Genomic DNA, 20,268 nt, shown 5'->3' with positions numbered 1-20,268 from the left:
GTTTGGGCTGCATAAAAAATAAGTAGAATGTTCTGGAGATTGAGCTAGGGACAGATATGGGTGTCAACAGCAACACCAATGGCGATATTTTAGGAATAGAGTTGACTATGTGGCAGGTATTAGTTCAAATGAGGGAATAGTTGCCTTGTTAGGCTGTGGCTTTATAAGGAAATGAGCATATGTTATGAGGAGCCATAATGAAATAGTTAGGTGTGACATGTCCTCCTTCCTATAGTTTCCTTTAAGGTGGTTAAAAAAGGTGTGTGTGTGTGTGTGTGTGTGTGTGTGTGTGTGTGTGTGTGTGTTGGTCAACAAATTGTTCAACCGCTCAGTCCTACCTGGTAAGCACATGGCTACTCACTGCACTATAATTTCTATTTTTCTGCCTTGCTTGAGAACTTACAATAAAGAGTTAAACGTAAAAGTGGGTCACAAGTGCCCCACTGCTCTCCCTGGGCTGCCGTACGGCTGAAATGACATAACCCACAACAACACTTTGACACTCAGTCAACATTCCACACGCGAAGGACAGGCATTGTTATTTTCACTTTGGACAATAAAACAGAGACCCAGAGTAAATAAACGATCTCCCAATCAGGAGTCTTTCAGTAAATATCAAAATGTCATTCTCGGTGAGTCCTGTGGAATACTTTTTGAAGAGGGGACATGTGCTTTTGTAGGAAGGTCTTGAAAAATGACCGTCTGGTGAAGAAGTAAACATTAATTAGAGTGTCTGTTCACACTGGCGTGGAGCAGTCTGTAATTTTGTGGGGGCTGTTAGGGCTGGATTATTACATAATGGCCCTTGTTTTTGAGTGTCTGGCTGTTCAGAGCGAGAAATGCAGTCAAGGACTGAGCACACAGGTAACAACACGCCCAGAGCAGAGGGCCCTGTGACAGGGCATGGAATGTACAAAGCTTCATTTTCAGAGCTCCCATCTCCTGCAAATGCCATTTTGTACTCACGGCAAAAGGAAACAGGTAACACGGTTCTCTGGCCCCAGTGAAGTGGTGTTCAACACTCCCTACCAGTTTAAAAGAAACAAAGAAAAAGAAAAAAAGAACAGTGTTCTCTTACAAGTAGTAACATGTTTATATGATACGGAAAAAGCATGCTTAAGCATTCCACCCAGCTATGATTTCTTAAGGAGGTGTGGTCTGAGGAAAGAAAAGGGATTTCGGAGCAAGGCAAAGCCGAGAGACCCAGGACCAAACACTATTGGTCTCACTCTGGGCAAGGCGTTCGACTTCTCCGAGCCCCCATCTGTTGATCTGGAAAACAGAAACAATGCCGTTTAACTCACAGGGTTGTTATGAGAATCGAATCAGACTATTTACATGCCCTTGGCAAAGGTAAGACCCTCAGAAAATGACAGTCCTGTTCCCCACAGTTGTGATCATCCCCTTAATCTCATCAACCTATACTACGATTCTAAAAAGCAAGACAGAAAAGTAATGAGGAAACATGGAATTATTTTGGCAAAACAAAGCGGTAAAGAACCTATCAACAGATATATGGGAATGAGATTCACTAGAATATTATGCGAACATTTAAAGTGATAAGAGGTACTTCTCAATTAAAATGGTACAAACTTCTGCATAAAATCTCACTCTTTCAAAACTTAACCAAAAAAAATTTTAAAGCAGAAAAGTTTAAAGATCACCAGTCTCAAAAAAAAAAAGCAACCCAATGTCTTAAAATTCAAATACTGCCTGCTAGGGAAAGTAAAAGAAGATTCTAATGGTATGGCATAGCAAGGCTCAAAATCCTTATCCACCCCCCTCAGGATGGTGAACCAGTGGCTAAATAAAAATCTGGAGCGTTTTCATTAGTATCACCAAATCTGGAGAAAAGCATGAGTAGTTATCAATATATACCTTTTTTCTGACTGGGGAATAGTGAAAACATCCACTAGGGAGAAAAGGATGAAGAGGCCATGAACCATGGTGCTGATTACTTCTGCTGGAAGGAAGTGAAGGCTCCAGGAGTACACATGGAAATCCGGGGCTGGTGCTCGCTTCGGCAGCACATATACTAAAATTGGAAATCCGGGGCTGATCCGAGGCCAGAGAATACTGCGCAAGGGCAGACAGTGTGTACTCCCACGTGGGAAGGCTGGACCCACCTAAAATAACCTTTAAAACAACCCAGAAGTAAAAACCACCAAGCCAACATCTTCTAGCCACAACTAGTCAGCACCCCACACACCACCTGCTATGGCTTAGCCAGTCCTGTATGCTCTGTAGGCTCTCAGGTTGCAGAAAGTGTGGCCATCAAAGGAACAAAAAGCCAGCCATCATTCTTCAACTCCATAGTAAGGGGGCAAAAAGGAGAGGCTTCAGATCAAGAAATCGCCCACACCGGAACAAGAGAGATTTGCATAGACACACACTCAGGCAAGAACAGAGTGAAAAAAAGCAAACAAAAAGGCCTGGTCTCCACAAACACAGAATCCTGGAGGAAAGGGCAAATGAAACATTGTATCAAAGACAAAAAATTCCGCCTAAAGGAAAACAGAACCCAAAAAGAGAAATCCCCTCAAAAGATCTTGGAGCCATAGAACTTAATATGAATACGAGTGCAATAAAGTGAGAACTCAAAGACAACATTAAGAAAAAAAAAATAAGTGAGATTGTAGACCTAATGAAATTAACTGGCGGCCAAATAAACATTAGAAAAGTAACATAAAGTAAAATCTACAGCAAACCAAAGAAAGATGGCTTCGCATCAATTCACTGACTACAGGAAAGCTAAAATAAAAACAGTGAGTATCTATAAAAACAACAGATCCAAGTAATCAAAGAAAAACAAACAAGTATGGAGTTCAAAGACAATCCAACATACAAATAACTGGTGTCCTTATAGCAGAGAACTCAGGTCAAAGAACAAAGAAAGGTCAACAAGATGATATAAGAAAATTCTCCTGAGACTAAGAAAGAATTCAATCTGTGGACTGAGAGATAACACCGAGTGCCACAAAAATATGACACACTTCATGCGGCAGTAACATACGTTGTGGTTAAATTCTATGTCAGAGGGGCACCTGGGTGGCTCAGTAGGTTAAACCTCTGCCTTTGGCTCAGGTCATGATCTCAGGGTCCTGGGATCGAGCCCCGCATCGGGCTCTCTGCTCGGCAGGGAGCCTGCTTCCCCCTCTCTTTCTCTGCCTGCCTCTCTGCCTACTTGTGATTTCTCTCTGTCAAAGAAATAAATAAAATATTAAAAAAAAAAATTCTATGTCAGATACCAAGAAAGAATTCCTCGGGCACCTTACCTATGAGCACATCATGTATACAGGAAGACAAAGGATGGCCTTGGACCCTTCTACAGCAACATTCAAGGGTAGAAGGCAGGGACTTCTGAGTTTTAATTGTCTTCTGTTACATTTGAGCAAAGTTAAATTCTCTACTTTGTATTTCAAGTACATAGACTGTACGAAGCATATCTAGCCAGCCCCCCAATTTTCCATGGAAGAACAGAAAGAACTCTGAAATGATACACTGTTAATGATAATTCTAAGGGCGAGTTACTCTTTCCTCTTCTCGAAACCCACACCTTGATCCATACTAGAGGAGGACCCTCTCCTTTCTGGAAGAAACAAAGAAAAATCTGCTCTTCTGACTTCCTTACTCAGTTCTCCCCAAAGGTGACTAGAGAGACTTATCTGATCTGTCAAGTTATGAAAGGAAGCCTAGACGACTGCCCCAACCTCTTCCTCTTCAACCCCTACCGTGAGCAGTCCTCACGATGTACACATTCTTTGCCCCTCCAGGAGGTAAGCTTATCCAAGCAGGTGCACCCGTGCAGAGGCAGACAGCCTATCATTCTGACCACGAGCTAAGTAACGAGGAGAGCAAATCTGGCCACAAACCGAGTTTTGTCACTCAAACTCTAAATTTCTCCCTACAAACTCCAAGCTGATATTTGTATACCCCCGTGGCTGGTTAACATGTATACTACACAATTATTAATTGGTGGGAGAGGGGAAACAGAGGAAGGTAATTAACTATCACCCCTCAAACACCAGTCAGTTATATCTGAATGGTAATTCTGGAATTTCTTAAAATATTTTTATCTGGACTTCCCTTCATTTTAAAATTCTTCACAGTGGGAGCACCTGGGTGGCTAAACATCGGACTCTTGATTTCGACTCAGGTCTCAGGGTCCTGGCATTGAGCCCTGCATCAGGCTCTGCGCTCAGCAGGGAGTCTGCTTGAGATTCTCTCTCCCTCTGCCCCTCCCCCCACTCATTCCTCAACAAATAAAATCTTTAAAAATAAAGTAATAAATAAACAAAATTCTTCATAATGAATAGATACTGTTTTTACAGAAAGAGCAAGGTCATTTCCCTTTATAACCATGACAGCAAAGATGAATATCTGATTTTACAGAAACACAGTCCCAGTGGTTTAGGGGAAAGAGTAAGTTTCTGACAGAATAGGAATCAGTGTGATCTGATTTTATTACAGAAGAATAATAATTTGTAACAACAGTAACATACTGCAGAGGCACAGGCTAAGCACTCTGGATTACCCCATTCAGTATGAAATAGGTGTGAACACCACGCCAATCTTAGGGCTACAATGGAGAGGTAAAGCCATTGGCCCGAAGCCACACAAGATTAACACACAGTGGACATGGACTTCACAAAGCCGATAACCTCTACTACAGTTGCCTCTTGAACAACATAGATGTGACCTGCACAGGTCCCCTTATATACAGATTTTTTGTCCCATAAAGAAAGTACAGGACTGTAAATGTATTTTCTCTTCCTTATGAATTTCTTAATAACCTTGTCTTTCCTCTAGCTTACTTGATTGTAAGAATACAGTGTATGATACATATAACGTATAAAATATATGCTAACCAACGGTCTAAGTGATCGGTAAGGCTTCCTTCCAGTCAAGAGTAGACTATGAGTGGTTAAGTTCTGAGGGAGTCAGAAGTTATACACGGGTTTTCCATAGCGGGGAAGGTAGGTGCGTGTTGATGCCCTCAAACCCCACATGGTTTAAGGGTCACCTGTACTCTGTCCCCAAAGCCACAAAGAAGTGCAGGGTCAACCCAGAGAGACGGAAAGCACGGGCTCCACAATGCTGAGAGTGTATCTCCAGGTCCTGGCATGATGGATGATGCTGCTGCTTCTTTTTTAATTGTACCTGTGTTTATCTCTATTTTCCAAATTTTCAATACATGTAGTTCTTGGGTAATAAGTAAGCCAGTAAGGCCTCTATATTAAGACAAAAGCAACAAGCATGAACTTGAAGTTCAAGTTAACAACAGAGCCAAGTGATGAGGCCACACAGGGCTCCTGAGCTGTCTTGGCCCGCATTTGGATCGGCTATCTGTAGGCAACAGGTGTGGGTCAATGGGCCAGAGGCATTCTGGCCGGACTCCACATGCCCTGTATACAGGATGTGAAGTGGAAGGGCATGCAGCTCAATAAATGCCCCACGCGCCTCCCAGCCCCTCATCCCAGTAGCCGGTTAGCTCTGCTCCGAAGATGGCTTCCCTCTGGCCCCTTATGATTATTCCAAGGAGGAATGCCCCCCTCAGCATTTTGCCAAGTCCTTCTCAAGGAGAACAGGAGGGGAATTTTGCATGGCCTCCATCCAATTTCCAAACTGTAAACTGCACGCCCACTTTGTTTGGAGACATTTCCTGTGTGTGAACACAGTTTGTCCTGTTACCAGCTTTAAAGTTATCCAGAACTGATACATCCAAGGCCAAGCTAAAGGGTTTGAAAAAAAAAAAAAAAAGAAGAAGAAGAAGTCAAATACGATAGGACCTTTCCTAATTTTAGCTCATCTTGCAGAAATCTCATTTGAAGAGAACTCAAAAGAGAGGTTGGACACAGAGGTGCCATTGTGCATGGATGCTACAGCTCCCCACCCCCAACCTCCACCACCTCCGCTGCCCCCATCCCAGTGAGACAGCGTTCTGGGACAGCCAGCGTCCTTCAGCCCCGGGGCTATGCCATGCCATGCAGCCACACTTGCTTCTAGCTGGGTCTGAAAATGCCCCGATGCCGCTTCCTTCCATATGCTGGCAGAGTGGCCTCGGGCAGCATTGTGGGGCCCCGCTTCAAAGCTGGGGGGAGGGATATAAGCCTTGCCAAGAGAGGTGTGGACAGCCCCCACACCGCTGGCTGGAGCGCAGCTTCTGGTGCTGGTCCTGACATGACCCCGTATGTGGCTGTGGCCGTGTTCCACCCCTTCTCAGTCATAGGCTTCCCAGTCCCATCCCACCTACGGAGGCTCTCCCAGATGCTTGCCATGTTAGCCTGACATCTTATTCGCTTGGATCACCTCTGTCCAAGGTTGACGAAATTACACCTGCCACCACAAACATTCTCCTCTTCTACCCAGGCCCATCTCCAACACCACCTCCCACCTTGACCCAACACTTGGCTTCTAGGGCAGAGATTTCATTGTCCTGCAGGGGGGACAACGGATACAGCTGGACCAGCTGCAGGGCTCCCAGAGGACAGAGCTGCTGCCTGGCCCAGGACCCGAGACAGTCTAAGGAATGAGTCATTAGTGCAAAAGATATAAACATGCCATCCCTCCCGCTAGGATAAATAAACTCCGTGAGGGCCAAGAACACGCCTTACCAAAGTCAACGTTGCTCACGGCACTGAAAGAAGTTGTCCGAGTTAATTAGTTTGGCAGAGACCAAGCTGAAGTCTCCTAAAAGGAGCCAATGCTGAGAAACTCCACGAGTCAGACGGCCCCCACCCCCACCAAAAAAACATGGGCATGAATCAGATTAGAACGCAGGTGTCTGGTCCTGACGTATAAGACACCTGGCCAAATCTTGGGCTGGCTGGCACAGTGATGACATTCTCTTCCAGTCGCACCAAATCCAACAAGACTTCAGGGAGGGGACAGAGCCAGCTGGACATTTTACTGGACCTAATTTCTGTTAAGGAGTCCCAGGTGGAAGGAGCCGGAGAGAAATACTACACACATTCTAAATATATACACACAAAATGCTCAACCACGTGTATGTCTAGGTTTTTTTTTTTTTTTTTAATATTTTATTTATTTATTTGACAGACAGAGATCACAAGTAGGCAGAGAGGCAGGCAGAGAGAGAGGAAGGGAAGCAGGCTCCCTGCTGAGCAGAGAGCCCGACGTGGGGCTCGATCCCAGGACCCTGGGATCATGACCCGAGCCGAAGGCAGAGGCTCAACCCACTGAGCCACCCAGGCGCCCCATGTCTAGGTTTTTTTGTTGGTTGCTTTTTTTTTCTTTTTAACACGCATGTCCCTTAATCAGATGCTGTACTCACCCCAGGCCAATCCCTGCGCTCAACTGTGCCCAGAACCGGGAAAGGGTTTATTCCAAGCTATTCATTTATGAAATCAGACTCACTCCCCCACAGCCTCACCACCATGTCACAGACAGAAACACAGCTATCCCCTCACTTATGGAGAAAGGAACCAGGGACAGTCACAGGTCAGCATTTCTGCAAAGAATGACACACAGCCAACAACATCCCATAATCTTCCTACCCGACCCCAAACCCTAAAGAGGGCAAAGAATCTGTCTTTTCCTTTTTTTTTTTCCTTTTTGTACCATCAGACCATTTTTAGGGTCCCTTGCTCTTTTTCTCTCCAGATATCATGGGTTGAATGTTGTCCCCCCAAAAGGACTGTGTGGAAGTCCTAATTGATGGTACCTGTGAACGTGGCCCTACTTGCAACAAGGTCTTAGCAGATGTAGTTAAGAAAAGACGAGGTCATTACAGTAGGTCCGAACCCAATATGAATGGTGTCCTTCTAGGAGGAGAGAGACACAGAAGGAAAATGCCATGTGACCTCAGAGTCACATATGGGAGTGGTGCAAAGGCTACCGCTGGGTAGGTGATGAAGGGTCACCATCAGAAGCTACAATGAAGCAAGAAAAGATTCTACCCAGAGTCTCAGAAGAAGCATGGCTCTGCGGACAGCCTGATTCAGACTCCCGGCCTCCAGAACTGCCAGAAGATAAATCTGTTTTTCTAAGTCACCCAGTCCAAGGTCATGCGTCTCAGCAGAGCCCCAGGGAACCAACACATCCCATTTCCTCCTTCGGAAACACATTCATATCATTCACCTTCCCACTCCAGGGTCCAAGTCCACTTCCAACCAAAGGATAAACAGTCAAAGTCGCCATCTCTGAACCTCACATCACACCTTTCTCTATCTAAGGGAGAAAATATCCCCCAATTTTAGTCTAACATCTGAGATAGAGAAAATGTTTGACAATGGCCTTACTATCCTCTGAATTCCAGAGAGTGTTTAAATAGAATATAAGACCCCACTTACATAAATAAATAAAACATAGCAGGGTCCAGGAGGGCAAGAATTAACATACAGCCCACGGTCACAGGTGGGACTGGATCTCTCTGCCCTGTAGGGGGTGGGGAACTCAGCTGTATCCCCGGAATGAGGATGGAGGGAAGCCAACAAAGGAAGGGGCTGGCAGAAGGGTACAGACAGTGCCCGGGGCACAAAGGCTGGCACAAGAGTCCTACCTGGGAGTGACCAGGGTTTTGACTTCGGGAAGCACACCCTCACGGAGGTCTCGCAGATCTGACCGTGACACCCTGCCAGGGTTGGTGAAGCATGGCCCCGGGGGAGTCAGGGGCCAGCAGAGGGAGGCAAGAAGAAAGTTAATGACCAACCAGGAGGTGAGAGACCTGAGCTGAGCACCGTGACTCCCAGAGCTCAGCTCCCCCGGCGCAAGGAGAAAAGCAGTCACAGCGGCAACAGACCTGAACACAAGAACACTCAGCTTCCTCATTGGAGAGCTAAAATGTGTCCCGTGTCACACGGAGTGGTCTCCCTGACAGCTTTCAGTGCCAGGAGTCCACACCGTGTCTTTAACTGCTGCTTTAGTACTTAAGTGACAAAAGCGTTCCCCAGTGGAATCGAGAAATACAGACGTATGTATTTTTATCGGCTCACCCCATTAAGAATAGGTACGATGCCTTTTAGGAAACACAGTCTGTTTAAAAAAAAAGGGAAGGGGATATTTTAAAAGACAGAAATTAATGATTTTTTCCCCCTGCATTCACCAAAACATTATTTTTATTTATAGTTGCTTGTAATCATTATCTCCAAAAATAAACTCTTCCGGACTGCTCACCTGCTCACCCCTGCTGGCTAATGTGGGCTAGCTCTGGAAGGGGGACTGCGCATTTGGGGAAATTACTTACTCCTGTGCCCTGATTTTGCTAAGATGAAAGCAACAAGGGCAGAGGTTTGGCAAAGTTATTTTTAAAGAGACCTAAGAACACAAGCCACAGCCAATGCTGGGACACAGGGACAGATACGCCGATTGGACAACCCGTCCCACCTGCGCATCTCAGAAGGTTCACGGGGCTGCACTTGCTTTTAGCCCAAGTCCTGCTGGATCCACACACCACCCTGAGCCCCTGCGCGGTGAGGAGGACTTCCCTCCCTGCTCTCATCCACCAGAAGCAGAGCGACAGAACTGCTTTCGGACTTTTCGATTTCTATGCATCTCCACGCGTTAGCCAAGGTAAAGCGAAGGTGCTAATTTATGGTTTTGTCTCCAAAAGATATCCTCCCTTGGGCTGGCGGAAAACCTGCTATTGGCATGTTAAGCCTCCCAGCCGACACAGAATTTACCACGCTGGGGAGGCAGCGCGACGGCCCCATCATAAATCACACAATAAATTGTGAGTCTGGCCCTCGATGTTTTGCATAATGATAGTGGAGGCCTATCTGCCGCTCTCCTAGATCTGTTTCAACGGGTTGAGTTTCCTTTCGGTCTTTTCTCCCAGCGCCCACCCCAACCACAAAATAAGCAGCTGTCTACAGCAGAGGAGGCTGGAAACCCGGAATGGACCACATAGCGTGCCGAGCTGTGCACGTCACACAAGTCTGGCTTCGGGAAGAGGACAGAGCGATGAGCCACAAGGAGAAGCCAGTGCATACATTATGCAAAACAAGACAAAGTCCACTCCAAAGACCCTGCCAGCTGCACTCTGGGAAACAAGATGGCCAAACCGCAAAGCCCATCACAATCAGCTGCGGTTGTATTCCCGGACATGCCTCTGAATCGCATGAGCACTCTCTCAGGCCTTCACAGACACCTGCCCTCTGCAACCTGGAGAGTGGTGGTGACCACAGAGCCTGGGTGCACCGGCGCATCCCCAGGGAGAAGATGTTGGTGCTGAAGCATCAGGCATTCAAGTTCCAGGGGGAGAGCTCTGGGGGGCTCTGCAGGTGTACCTCTAATCATTGTCTGACCCAGAGAGCCAAAGGAGAGCTGAGCTAATCAACACCATTCTTTTTTAATGGGTTGCATCACAATAATTGAAGCTTACATAATAAAAACATATGGGTCCGTGCTGCTTAGAAATGTGTATCTTCATTAAGAGAATTCTCACCAAGGTAAACACGAGATTTCAGGTACGGTAGTTGAAAGCTTATATAATCAGGCAGAGGGCAGCTTTCCAATCTCAACTTGCTTATATTCAAGGTGGTAATTTCTCATTCTCATCAGCCCAAGATGGGAAAGCGGCAGTGTCAGGATGGGGGAGCAAATCCAACAATTAGAGAAGGAGCGTGCCTGTTTTATATAAGCCTTTTCCGAAGGGGGGAGGAGGGAAAGACAATAGCCAGTCCCAAGAACATTGTACAATAGTCTTTAATTGAAAAGCACCATTGTGACACTCTTCTCCCTACACCAACCTTGCCAGTGCAGAAATGGAGGTAAAAATATCATTTCTCTCTTGCTTAAGTTCCTGTAGTTGTGTGGGCAGGGATTGAGGGAGGAGTTTGCCTAATATTCTATTATATTCCCCAGGACTATTTGTTGAAAGCCTGCTCTCGGCTCCTTCCCATTTCTGCTAACTCTGCAGAGTCGGGAACTCAGGTAGCTATAAAGTGAGAGCCACAAAGGGCTTTAGACCTACCAACAGAAAGTGTCCAGGGTCACCTGGACAGCCAGGTTCATTATCCAGAGACCCGTCCCAAAGGGCCACCTGCCAGACAAATTAGAATCTGCCACCACGTCGTACAGAACTCACGTAGGGATTGTGGACGGATGGACAGACAGACAGACAGATGCACTCGTTCTCCTGCACAGTAATTCACACCTGCTGTCACACCTGCTTGTCTCCAGGATTCACAGAGCGCTCATAGTGGAGATTTCTAACAAAACCCAGTGCTAAGGAAACCAGACATCCCTGTTGCACTCAACACTCTTCCATTCTGTTACCAGGTTTTCTTGAAAGGCCACTGGGGACCCGACCTCCCAGGAGAACAGCATTGGAGAGGTATTGCCAGGTTACTTACGAAGGGAATCACACGAAGGCAAAGGGGAACAGTGGGCTCCACGTTATCTGCCCCACCCCCACCAGCCCTATTCAAAAATAATGGCTTGTAACAGCCTATGTTGCCTTCGGCTTTTAAATATTTTCAGCAAGCGTTAACCGGAAGTCATAAATGAGACTTTTGTACTAAGTCCCCGCAAAATTTTAATGACCAACTGTTATGTCTTAGTTGAGTAACTATTCCCTATTTGAAGGGGAATGTCTGCTTATTTCTGGAAGCAGCTGGCTCGGTGACCATCGTTTCCATTAAAAAACTGAGCTACTAAAACCTCCGTGAGGAAGGGCTTCCCTTTTCAGAAAGCCTCGGCTCAAAGCCACAAAGAAAAACAGAAATAAAGAATCTGGAAATAGCCAACTGCAGATTCTGCCTGCGCGCAGTGGAACGCTTCCGCTCTGCCGGCGGTCCCTGGAATGCCCACGAGGGAAGCCCCCCCCCAAGCTTGCTCACTGCGCAGCCGCGGCTGCAGAAGGTCCAGGGCCTTAGGAAGGAGACAGGGCTTCTTCCTCGGTGAAGCAGACCCCAAGCCACCAGGGTTTAGGGATGCAGGGGTCCTCGGAGAACGTGTGCTCTCCTGGGAAGCCTGTGGCCCTTGACCATGAATCTATGAACTCACCTAAAATAGCCACTGCAGCTTGGGTCACTGAGAAGAGCTTGCTTCATTCCTCATCCTTCCCAAGGACAGAGGTGACCAGACCTGGGGAGCAAAGTTGAGTGGCTCTGTGCAAAGATGTCCCCCCTAAACAATCATCATGAGCTCGGGGGAATGAATCCAAGGGATGAGAAATGACACACCATCAACAGCCCACTCGCTCAGCCTCCGAAAAAACCAGTAAGGATCAAGAGAAGGAAAAGGCCCACAATTGTGCCTACGGAGTCCTGCTTCACACCACAGGAGGACTAAGAGGCAGTGGGTGTGGCACAAGCCCTGAGAACCCCTAGGCAACCAGGACTGAGCCCCGAGGTTGCTCATCTTAAACAAGGCTGCCCAGAGGACAGCGTATGTCCATAACAGCTGTCCGCTGATCCCCCCTCCTGACACCCCAGGCTGCCTTGGAGTGGTTCCCCCTCATCCAGAGACACAGAGCAAGCTACAAGGGCCCAGATCTCCAATTCAGGAAGCAAATCCTCAGGCCCCTGGAAGGACTTGTGCTGTGCCAAGGTCAAGGAGTAGGGTTACGTCATTAAAGTTCTGAATCCCTACCTGATGCGGAAACACTTTACCACGCGTCCACAGATCTAAATCTCCCAACCATCTGTTAAGACGGGCCCCATTTTTCAAATGACGATACTGGGGCTCGGGTTAAGTCAAGTCAGGAGATGGGAAGTAGAAAGTCCAGGTTCAAATGCAGATCTTCTGACTCCAAGTCCAAAACTCTCCTCCCTGCTCCTCAGCTGCGCACAACGTAGAAGACCGTCGAGCATTCCCCATCCTGTGGCCACAGAGCAGAGCAACAGATAACAGGGCTTCCCGAAGCCAGGCATCAGGGCACCTGTCCCTCCCAGCCACGTGAGCACCATCCCTGCTCAGAAGTACCCACTGACTAGAAATGCTCAACGTCACCATTACTGGAGTGGGCTCCTCTCCCACATGACTGTTCATTTTTATAGTGTCTTTAAGATAAAATGGATTGCTATATTTATAATAAGGGAATAAACAGAATTAGCAGGTGGCAGATTTCTTACTACTAAAAACCTTTTACCTCCCAGACAAAATGTTCATGCAGAATAGGAAACTACTTGATGTACAATTCACTACACCCAAATCAATGCTTGATTGAAATAATTTTATTTCTCATTTGTTGGGGCTACAAACTCAAGGTCTGCAGTAAATACAAAAACCAGGTCATTATGAAGAGCTAGTATATATCAAGCACCGTGAGCCAGTTAAGTGTTCAAAGTGCTTTACAAATACCGACTCCGTGAGTTCTCACAGAATCGTTATGAGGGTATGTACTATCGTGATCCCGGTTTTAAAATAAAAAAACCAATACACAGAGTGGCTAAGTAATCAGCCTAAGAACACAGAGCTGAGAAGGGGAGAACACAGCAGTGAACCCCATGTCTTCTGAAGCTCACCCCACTGAGCCACGGCTGCCACAGGTGCTGGGAGTCTCCGTCTGGGAGTTTTCACCCTTTAACTTGGAGCTTGAACCATTGAGCAATACTGCCTGTTACATGAACAAAGAAACACTTAAGTTACATGAAATACAAGTTTCTCAACCCATACCAATTCACACTTCTCCTGGGAACCAACGGCACTGATTCCACTCCTTTTTCCTGGTTTATTATCTATTTTATAGATGCACGTATAGAAACAGAAAGCAAAGCTAAGTGACAAGAACAAGGATGCTTTGTGCCTACAGATTGCCAAAAACATTTCTGAAGGGGAACAGAACATAGGTGACTTGTCTTCAGCCGGAGGGGGGCGGGGGGTCTAAATCCGTGTTTAAGCCATAAATGAAAATTACCACTGAAATGTCCTTTAACATCTTCCCAAAAGGACAGCATTCAATATTTGGTGTACATAACCCTGTCCAAGAACACGTATGTATAGAAACACAGAATGCACACATTAATACACATAGTGTAATAGAGAACACATACAAAATATAAGTGAGTAGAAGCGATAACTACTTTGCCGCTACTTCGGAGGAATGTGGTTATTTATTAAATGATGTACTGCAGTTCGGTCAGTGCAACTGAAATTTATTCCCCAATTTGGAAGTAGAAATGCTGCTGGTAGAGTTTTATTCTCCACCCCAGCAAGGGGGGAGCACCTTCTGCGCACGTGCTTGCCCAGTCACCTGGCAGGCCCCACCCCCCTTTGCCTGGCACCTCAAGGAGCCCTCCTTCACCCAAGAAACATGGTTGGCCGGTCAGCATAGCAGGAGGCCTCCTACTCCCCAGCCTCTGCAGGAGGCCTGGCACCGACCTTGAAAGGAACACCCGTGTCAGCAATTAACCAGTAAAATTCACAGATTTGTTTTTCTTTATTCAAGGCCTTCATCTTCATCCAATGTGGCTGTATCCTCATTGTTTCTTCACTATCGTATACTTACTCTGCTAAATGAGCCCCTCCCTGAACAAGGCAGAACTTCGAAGCTTGCTTTAAGAGGAGCAAGGGAAATTCTGAGACCCGCTTGCTTGAACTGCCCCGGCACCAGTGGAAACTTATCCAGTCTAACACAGAGCTATACCATTCCAACAGCAGGCAAGGAGATGCATTTACATGCTGGGCATCTGATTAGTAAGGCAGTCTCTCCGCGGAGAGGCCTCTGGGTCATCCTTTCTGTAAGGAATCGAAAATGGAAATTCGGGAGAGTTACAAAATTCAGGAAAAGAGATCGCACTCACTTCACAACTGATGCACTTCTTGGGCTGTTAACCACACAAGAGAAAAACCCCTCCAGAAACCAAGCTATGTACACAAAGCTGGCTGAAAGGAATTTTCAGAAATCACTTTTTTCCCCTAAATATTAGCTAAACATTTGCAACCAAACAGCAAGGGAAAAAAAAAATCACGATAATTGTATTTCTCACTACCTGGGGCTATCCAGTAATTATGCAAATGGCAGAGAATTTGTCTCTTTGAGCAACCATAAGTGTGTAAAATAATTTGATTAAGTAAAATACAGTGGCCTTCGTCATCATACTAATTTGACAAGGACTTTAAAAATGTCACTCAGCTGTCTGCTTCCGGGGAAGAGATGCGAATACCCCTCTTCAAAATGATGCTTCCTGAGAGACTGAAAAAAGAAGAAGAAGAAGAAAGAAAGAAAGAATAAGAAATCCAACAGTCTCTCCTTTCCAGTAATTCAAGCTATGCAATGCTCTCCGGCTGAAAATTTTTAAAAAGGGACTATCAGGCAGCGAGAAGGAGCTTTGTGACATGCACTCATGACTCTGGCTTATTATCTCCTCCCCACAACCTCAGTGTCAGGGTGTGCAAAATTCTCAATCAGCAAATGCCCCCCTCAGCCCTCCCCACCCCCCCAAGAGTCAGAGGCCCCACCGGTGCACCCCACCCTGGAAACTCCTGCAGCCTCAAGTTTTCAACCTGAAGAAACTCAAATGCCTTTGTATGAGAGCCTCAATCACAACCACCCAGAGGGGTCGGAGGCTTTCATTTCCTGCACGCAGCCTTATCCCCTCCAGTCCTCGGCAGTCTGAGAATGTACGTGAACCTCTGCCCGCAGGGCGACTGTCCACAAACAGCTGCAAACATCTCAGGGGGCCTCCACGTACCACCAGGCAGAGCGCACCCACTGACTTTCTCTCCGAGTGGTTCCCACGTGCCTACGCCTTCTCGAAAGGGCCCGAGACCTCAGCAGATGTCACATCCTTGCAAGGAGGTCAGTTCAGACTGGAGCCACCCGAAGCCGAGGCCCAAGTCAAGGAAAAATCACACTCCTGACTGTGTGACCCAGCACGGCATGCCAATCAAACCGGACAGGTCTCTCTTCTGCTACAGAAATTATTTCGTGGCCCGTCAGGCTGTTTAGGGGACGAGGAAAGAACATCCTTGTGACTGTTGGCTGATCTGAAGCATAATTTCAGGTTCGAACACTTGCAAGTGTAACAGATTTCAGAATCCACAGCTGGCCTGGGGTTGCATGATTACCTTATCTCTACGATCAGAGTCTGGGGGTGGGGGGGGAAGCAATAGCCTTCTGCACTCTCCTGAGAGACCCCCCCCATACACACACCCAGGCAAAAAGCTGCTGGTCCCCCCTCCCAACTTCACAATTAGTGTTTGTCTCATATACAAGTCTCCTTTGAGTTTCCTCCCTAGGCAGGTTCTTGAGGGAAGGAGCACACACACTCACACACAAACACACGCAGAGTCCCGCGTTTCAAAGTTGCTTCTCAAGTCACAGGCAACTTCCTCCTTCAGTTCTGCAGTTGGGAAGCCTACACCAGTGTTACTGAAGACACGGGCAATCTGCCTTTCCAGAAAGTAAATGGAGAAATGAAATGAAGCCTCCAAATGTTTAAAAAAAAAAAAAAAAAAAGACAAAATGAAAATGTGGACTATTGGGATCAAATAGGAAATACCATCGCTGCCACAGAACTTTTGATCTCGCCCCCCCCACCCCCCCTAAGCAAGCATTGTTGGCCATGTCCCAAAGTGTGCCCTTCCTCCGGTATCTGAAAATGCTTCATCAGAGGGACGGGCTGATTGCCAATGCCAAGATCACATATAACACACACCCTGCACACCGACCCCGGGTGCAGGCACTCGGCTTTCTCAAGAAAGCCACGATGAATTAACAGGGAGAAATCTGCTTCTCCTGCAAACATCCTACAATGCCGCATTCCCCAGTTCTCCATAAAGAAGTCCCACACAGCTGAAGGAATAACAAAACTTTTTATTCCACCTCCAAAATAACAGATGAACAGCCAACTCCCCAGCGGCCCAGAAGAGTAAAACCCGTAGCAAGCGGATTCGGTCAAGCCTGGCAAGCAAACTATCTATTTTCATGAGGTTCAGATGGCAACTGACAGTCCAGGGCACCCGGGCAAGGCTGAGCCCTGAGCACCTTATGCCTCCACTCCTAGTAACCAAAATGAATTCAATTTCCTAGGCCTGTCCTCTGCTGGGCCTCCAGCTCCTTTCTGCCGGTCACCTGTTGACTCCTGTTACCCTATCCCTCTGCACTAAGCTTTCTATCAACCCAGGATGAAATTGCAAGCAGCCCCCCCCCCCCCCCCCAAAGGTGGACTGGCTTCCTCAGCTGCCTGCCACTGGCCTATTCTGGGATTCGAGTCAACGTTCTATCTCCTGGTGCCAGCCCTGCCTCTATATATCTGCCTCGCCAATAGCCCTCTGCTTCTCAACTTTCTAAAGGAGCTTAGGCTACTCATCTGGCTCATTCCGTCCTAAGACCCTTAGATCACTGCAAGCTAAAACTAAGCCCGTGCCTTCCTTTATAATTCACGGTGTGAAAGTTCTGTTGCTGTTGGCCACGCATGAATACTGCATTCTGCTCAACAAAACTGGTCTCGGGCCACCAAACTGTGAAACTGAAGACAGCTGTGGATAGACCGAATACCTCCTCTAACCCAGACCAGGGCAGGTAGTACATACTTTGCATAGGCTCCCAGTACAGACCTACAAATATTTTCTTACTGTGCATTTGCATCTTGGTAATACATATACCTATTTTAAGATCTTAACAATCAAATTCTCTGCATGAACGCTCTGATAAACGGACCTCTCCCCGCCCCCCCAAGACACAGTTATCCCTACCTCAAAACTCCACGGGCCACAAGTACTGTCTGAACTCTAACTACAGAGAAAGTGCATTTCATAGAACAGAGATCCAAACAGAGAGCTGAGCTTGAACAACCCACTCTCATAACCTCGAAACTGACTTTACCCCCCACTAGAGACCACACCTGCTTATAGTTCCCCCGGACAGCAAACCCCTGAGTCTTTGGAGACCATTTATGAATGGTGCCCTGCCCCAGCAGTCTGGATCTCATTAACTGGACCCCAAGGCCAGGAAGGAGGGATTACTGGTACATCAGGAAGAGCACGATTCTGTCTGTGGATGCCCTTATCCAACAGCCAAAATCTTGTCCAATTCTATCTCCGTCAAACTTGTTCACCAACACTCAAAGTCTCTGACATTTGATTTTCAGTTGCAGGTCAGTCACCGAGTGATGATTTAACTCTGTACACTCCGAAAACAAAAATATTCTCCCGTGTAGTCAGGGCTGTACTTGGGTCTGGAAGTGCACTCTCTCTAACTCAAGTTGGGACCACCTGCGCGGGGCAGGACGAAGCAACAAAGTAGGTATTTGACAGTGCTGAGTCATTACAAGCTGTTTCCTTTGATATGTTATGCACCCCTGGGCCGTTTGGTCACTAATATCCCCTTTCGGAAGGCAAATGAAAGAGATGTACATCTCTTTGTTGCAAAATGCTGCAACCCCCTCGTGGGCGAGAGACCACGGTGGGGAATCGAGGTCTGAGCATGGGTAGCAGAACTATACAAACTCGCAGCTGCTCTCCAGGTACTGTAACTTTATCCCAGACGCCGAAAGATGGCTATGGGGATAGGGAGAGGGAATATTCCCCCGCTGCAGCCCTGGCTCGGATCAGGGCCACACTCGGGCGCATTTTACTCTAAGCTGTTAAATCCACCCCCCCCCCCCCCGTAACTGGCGCATGAAGAAAGCGCCCGGAGAAAATGATGCATAATGGATTTGTTCTCGAGGCGAATGGAATGGAGAGTAGAGGACGCAGGATGCTAACTGGCTTTTCTTCCCATGTGCAGGTCACCTGAAAACCGCGCTGCCTGCCTCTACAAGGGGGCTCCTGAAGTCACCCTCTGGCTGCGCTTCCCTGGCGGGGAGGGGAACGGTTTCACGCCCACCTGCCCGCTGCCTCTCCTCCCCGGGCACCCCGGGCCCCCGCCGGCCGCGCGAGCAGCTGCCGGCATCCGCGGTCCCGCCCGCTCCCCGCTCTCTCGGCAGCCCGGGCCGGCAGCTCCCCCGGCGGCCGCCTCTGCACCACTCGCCAACCTCCGCGCCGGGCCGAGGTCATGCCCGCCTGCCCCCGGGCCCGGGCGGCCCCTTCCCCGTGCCTGCCGGCCGCCCGGGCGCCGGGCTGCGGAGGGGGTCCCCGCGGCGGAGTTGGCAAGGGGACTCACCAGGTAGGCGCCCACCGTGCCCTGCGCCAGCATCAGGGCGCACTCGGACACCAGGAAGATCTTGATGTTGGAGAAGCAGGACACCTTCTTTTTCTTCTTCTTGTTCCTCTGCGCCTCGTCCCCCTGCAGCTCGCCGCTCCGGCCGCCGCCCGACGAGCCGCCCGGCTTCTTCCCCTGCATCCTTCCCACGCCGCCGCGGCCGCCGCCGCTTTCCCGCTCGCCCCGGGTATCGGGGCCGCTGCCGGGCGGCGGTGTGCGCGGCGAGCCTGCGTGCTGTCCCCGCCCCGGGCCCGCGGCGGCCGCCCCTGTCCTGCCGGGGCTGAAGAGGTGAAAGGCACAGCTCCTCGCCGCCGCCACCGCCGCCGCCGCCGCCACCGCCGCCGCCGCGCGCGCTCGCCCCCTTCCTCCACCTCCTCCTCCTCCGCCCTCCCCGCGCCTCCTCCTCCGGCTCGGGCTGTGCCAATCACAGGGGCTCCTCGCGCCGCCCGCCGCCGCCGCCGCCGCCTCGTCGCCCGCGGACGCCCGCCGCTGCCATCGCCCGCTTCCCCTCGCCCGCCGGCGCTCGTCTCTCGTGCGTCTGCCTCAAGGCCGGGCCGCCCCCCTCCGCCGGTGCGCCCTCGGGGAGGCGCGAGGGGGAGCAGCTCGGGGCGCGCGCGGAAGGAAGTGGGGGGGTGCCCCTGAGGAGGAAGGCGGTGCCCGGCCCCTAGATGGCGCTGCGGGGCGCGGGGCGCGCTGCCGCCGGCGTTGGGCGGTGCTGCGCGTACAACTGGGGGCGCGGCGGGGGCGCCCCCGCGGGGCGGGGACCTAGAGCTCGGGATCCGGGGCGCTAGGCGCGAGGAGGGGAGAGCAGGTTTCTAGGAAGAGAGAGAAGACCGAGTACCCAGGAAGGGGTGGGCGCGCTCTCTTCTCCGCCCGGCTATTTCTGGGGACAGATGTTGCGCCCCGGGGCTTGGGAGGTGCCAGAGGTCAGAGCTGCTGGAGGCTTCCGCAGCCGGCTGGCCCCTGCTCCTGCTCCCCCGGGCCCCTGGGCGTGCGTAAACGGCTCCTGATCGCAAGGAGAGAAAGCAGCTGAAGCATCCCCAAGAGGGAAGTTCGAGTAACCCGTCGGGAACCGCACAGACTATCACCCGCCCCCAGCCACACTGTCTAGGTGGCTGCATGGTCCCAGCGACCCCAGCAGAGGGCTTCGTCCAGCCCTCCATCTGCCCGGAGCCTGTCCTCAGGAACGATGCCGCCGAGGCGACAGCCCGCGGGAA

At 49.2% G+C, this 20,268-nt stretch overlaps 1 protein-coding gene across 2 annotated transcripts in view; it reads right to left on the bottom strand.

Annotated features, from left to right (window-relative positions):
- SLCO3A1 (solute carrier organic anion transporter family member 3A1) overlaps positions 1 to 19,597 on the bottom strand; it is a 302,473-nt gene extending 282,876 nt beyond the window's left edge. The window contains exon 1 of one of the 2 annotated variants that reach the window (XM_046008705.1): positions 19,013 to 19,597. In XM_046008705.1, the coding sequence (XP_045864661.1) occupies positions 19,013 to 19,192 (180 nt within the window). In that variant the 5' untranslated portion in view covers positions 19,193 to 19,597. The remainder of the gene's footprint in view (positions 1 to 19,012) is intronic. The other variant, XM_046008706.1, reaches the window with a different exon arrangement.
- Positions 19,598 to 20,268: the final 671 nt, after the last annotated feature.

Source organism: Meles meles, chromosome 6, assembly GCF_922984935.1.
Source record: "Meles meles chromosome 6, mMelMel3.1 paternal haplotype, whole genome shotgun sequence".
Classification (NCBI taxonomy): domain Eukaryota; kingdom Metazoa; phylum Chordata; class Mammalia; order Carnivora; family Mustelidae; genus Meles; species Meles meles.
This window is presented reverse-complemented; position numbering and strand designations above follow the sequence as displayed.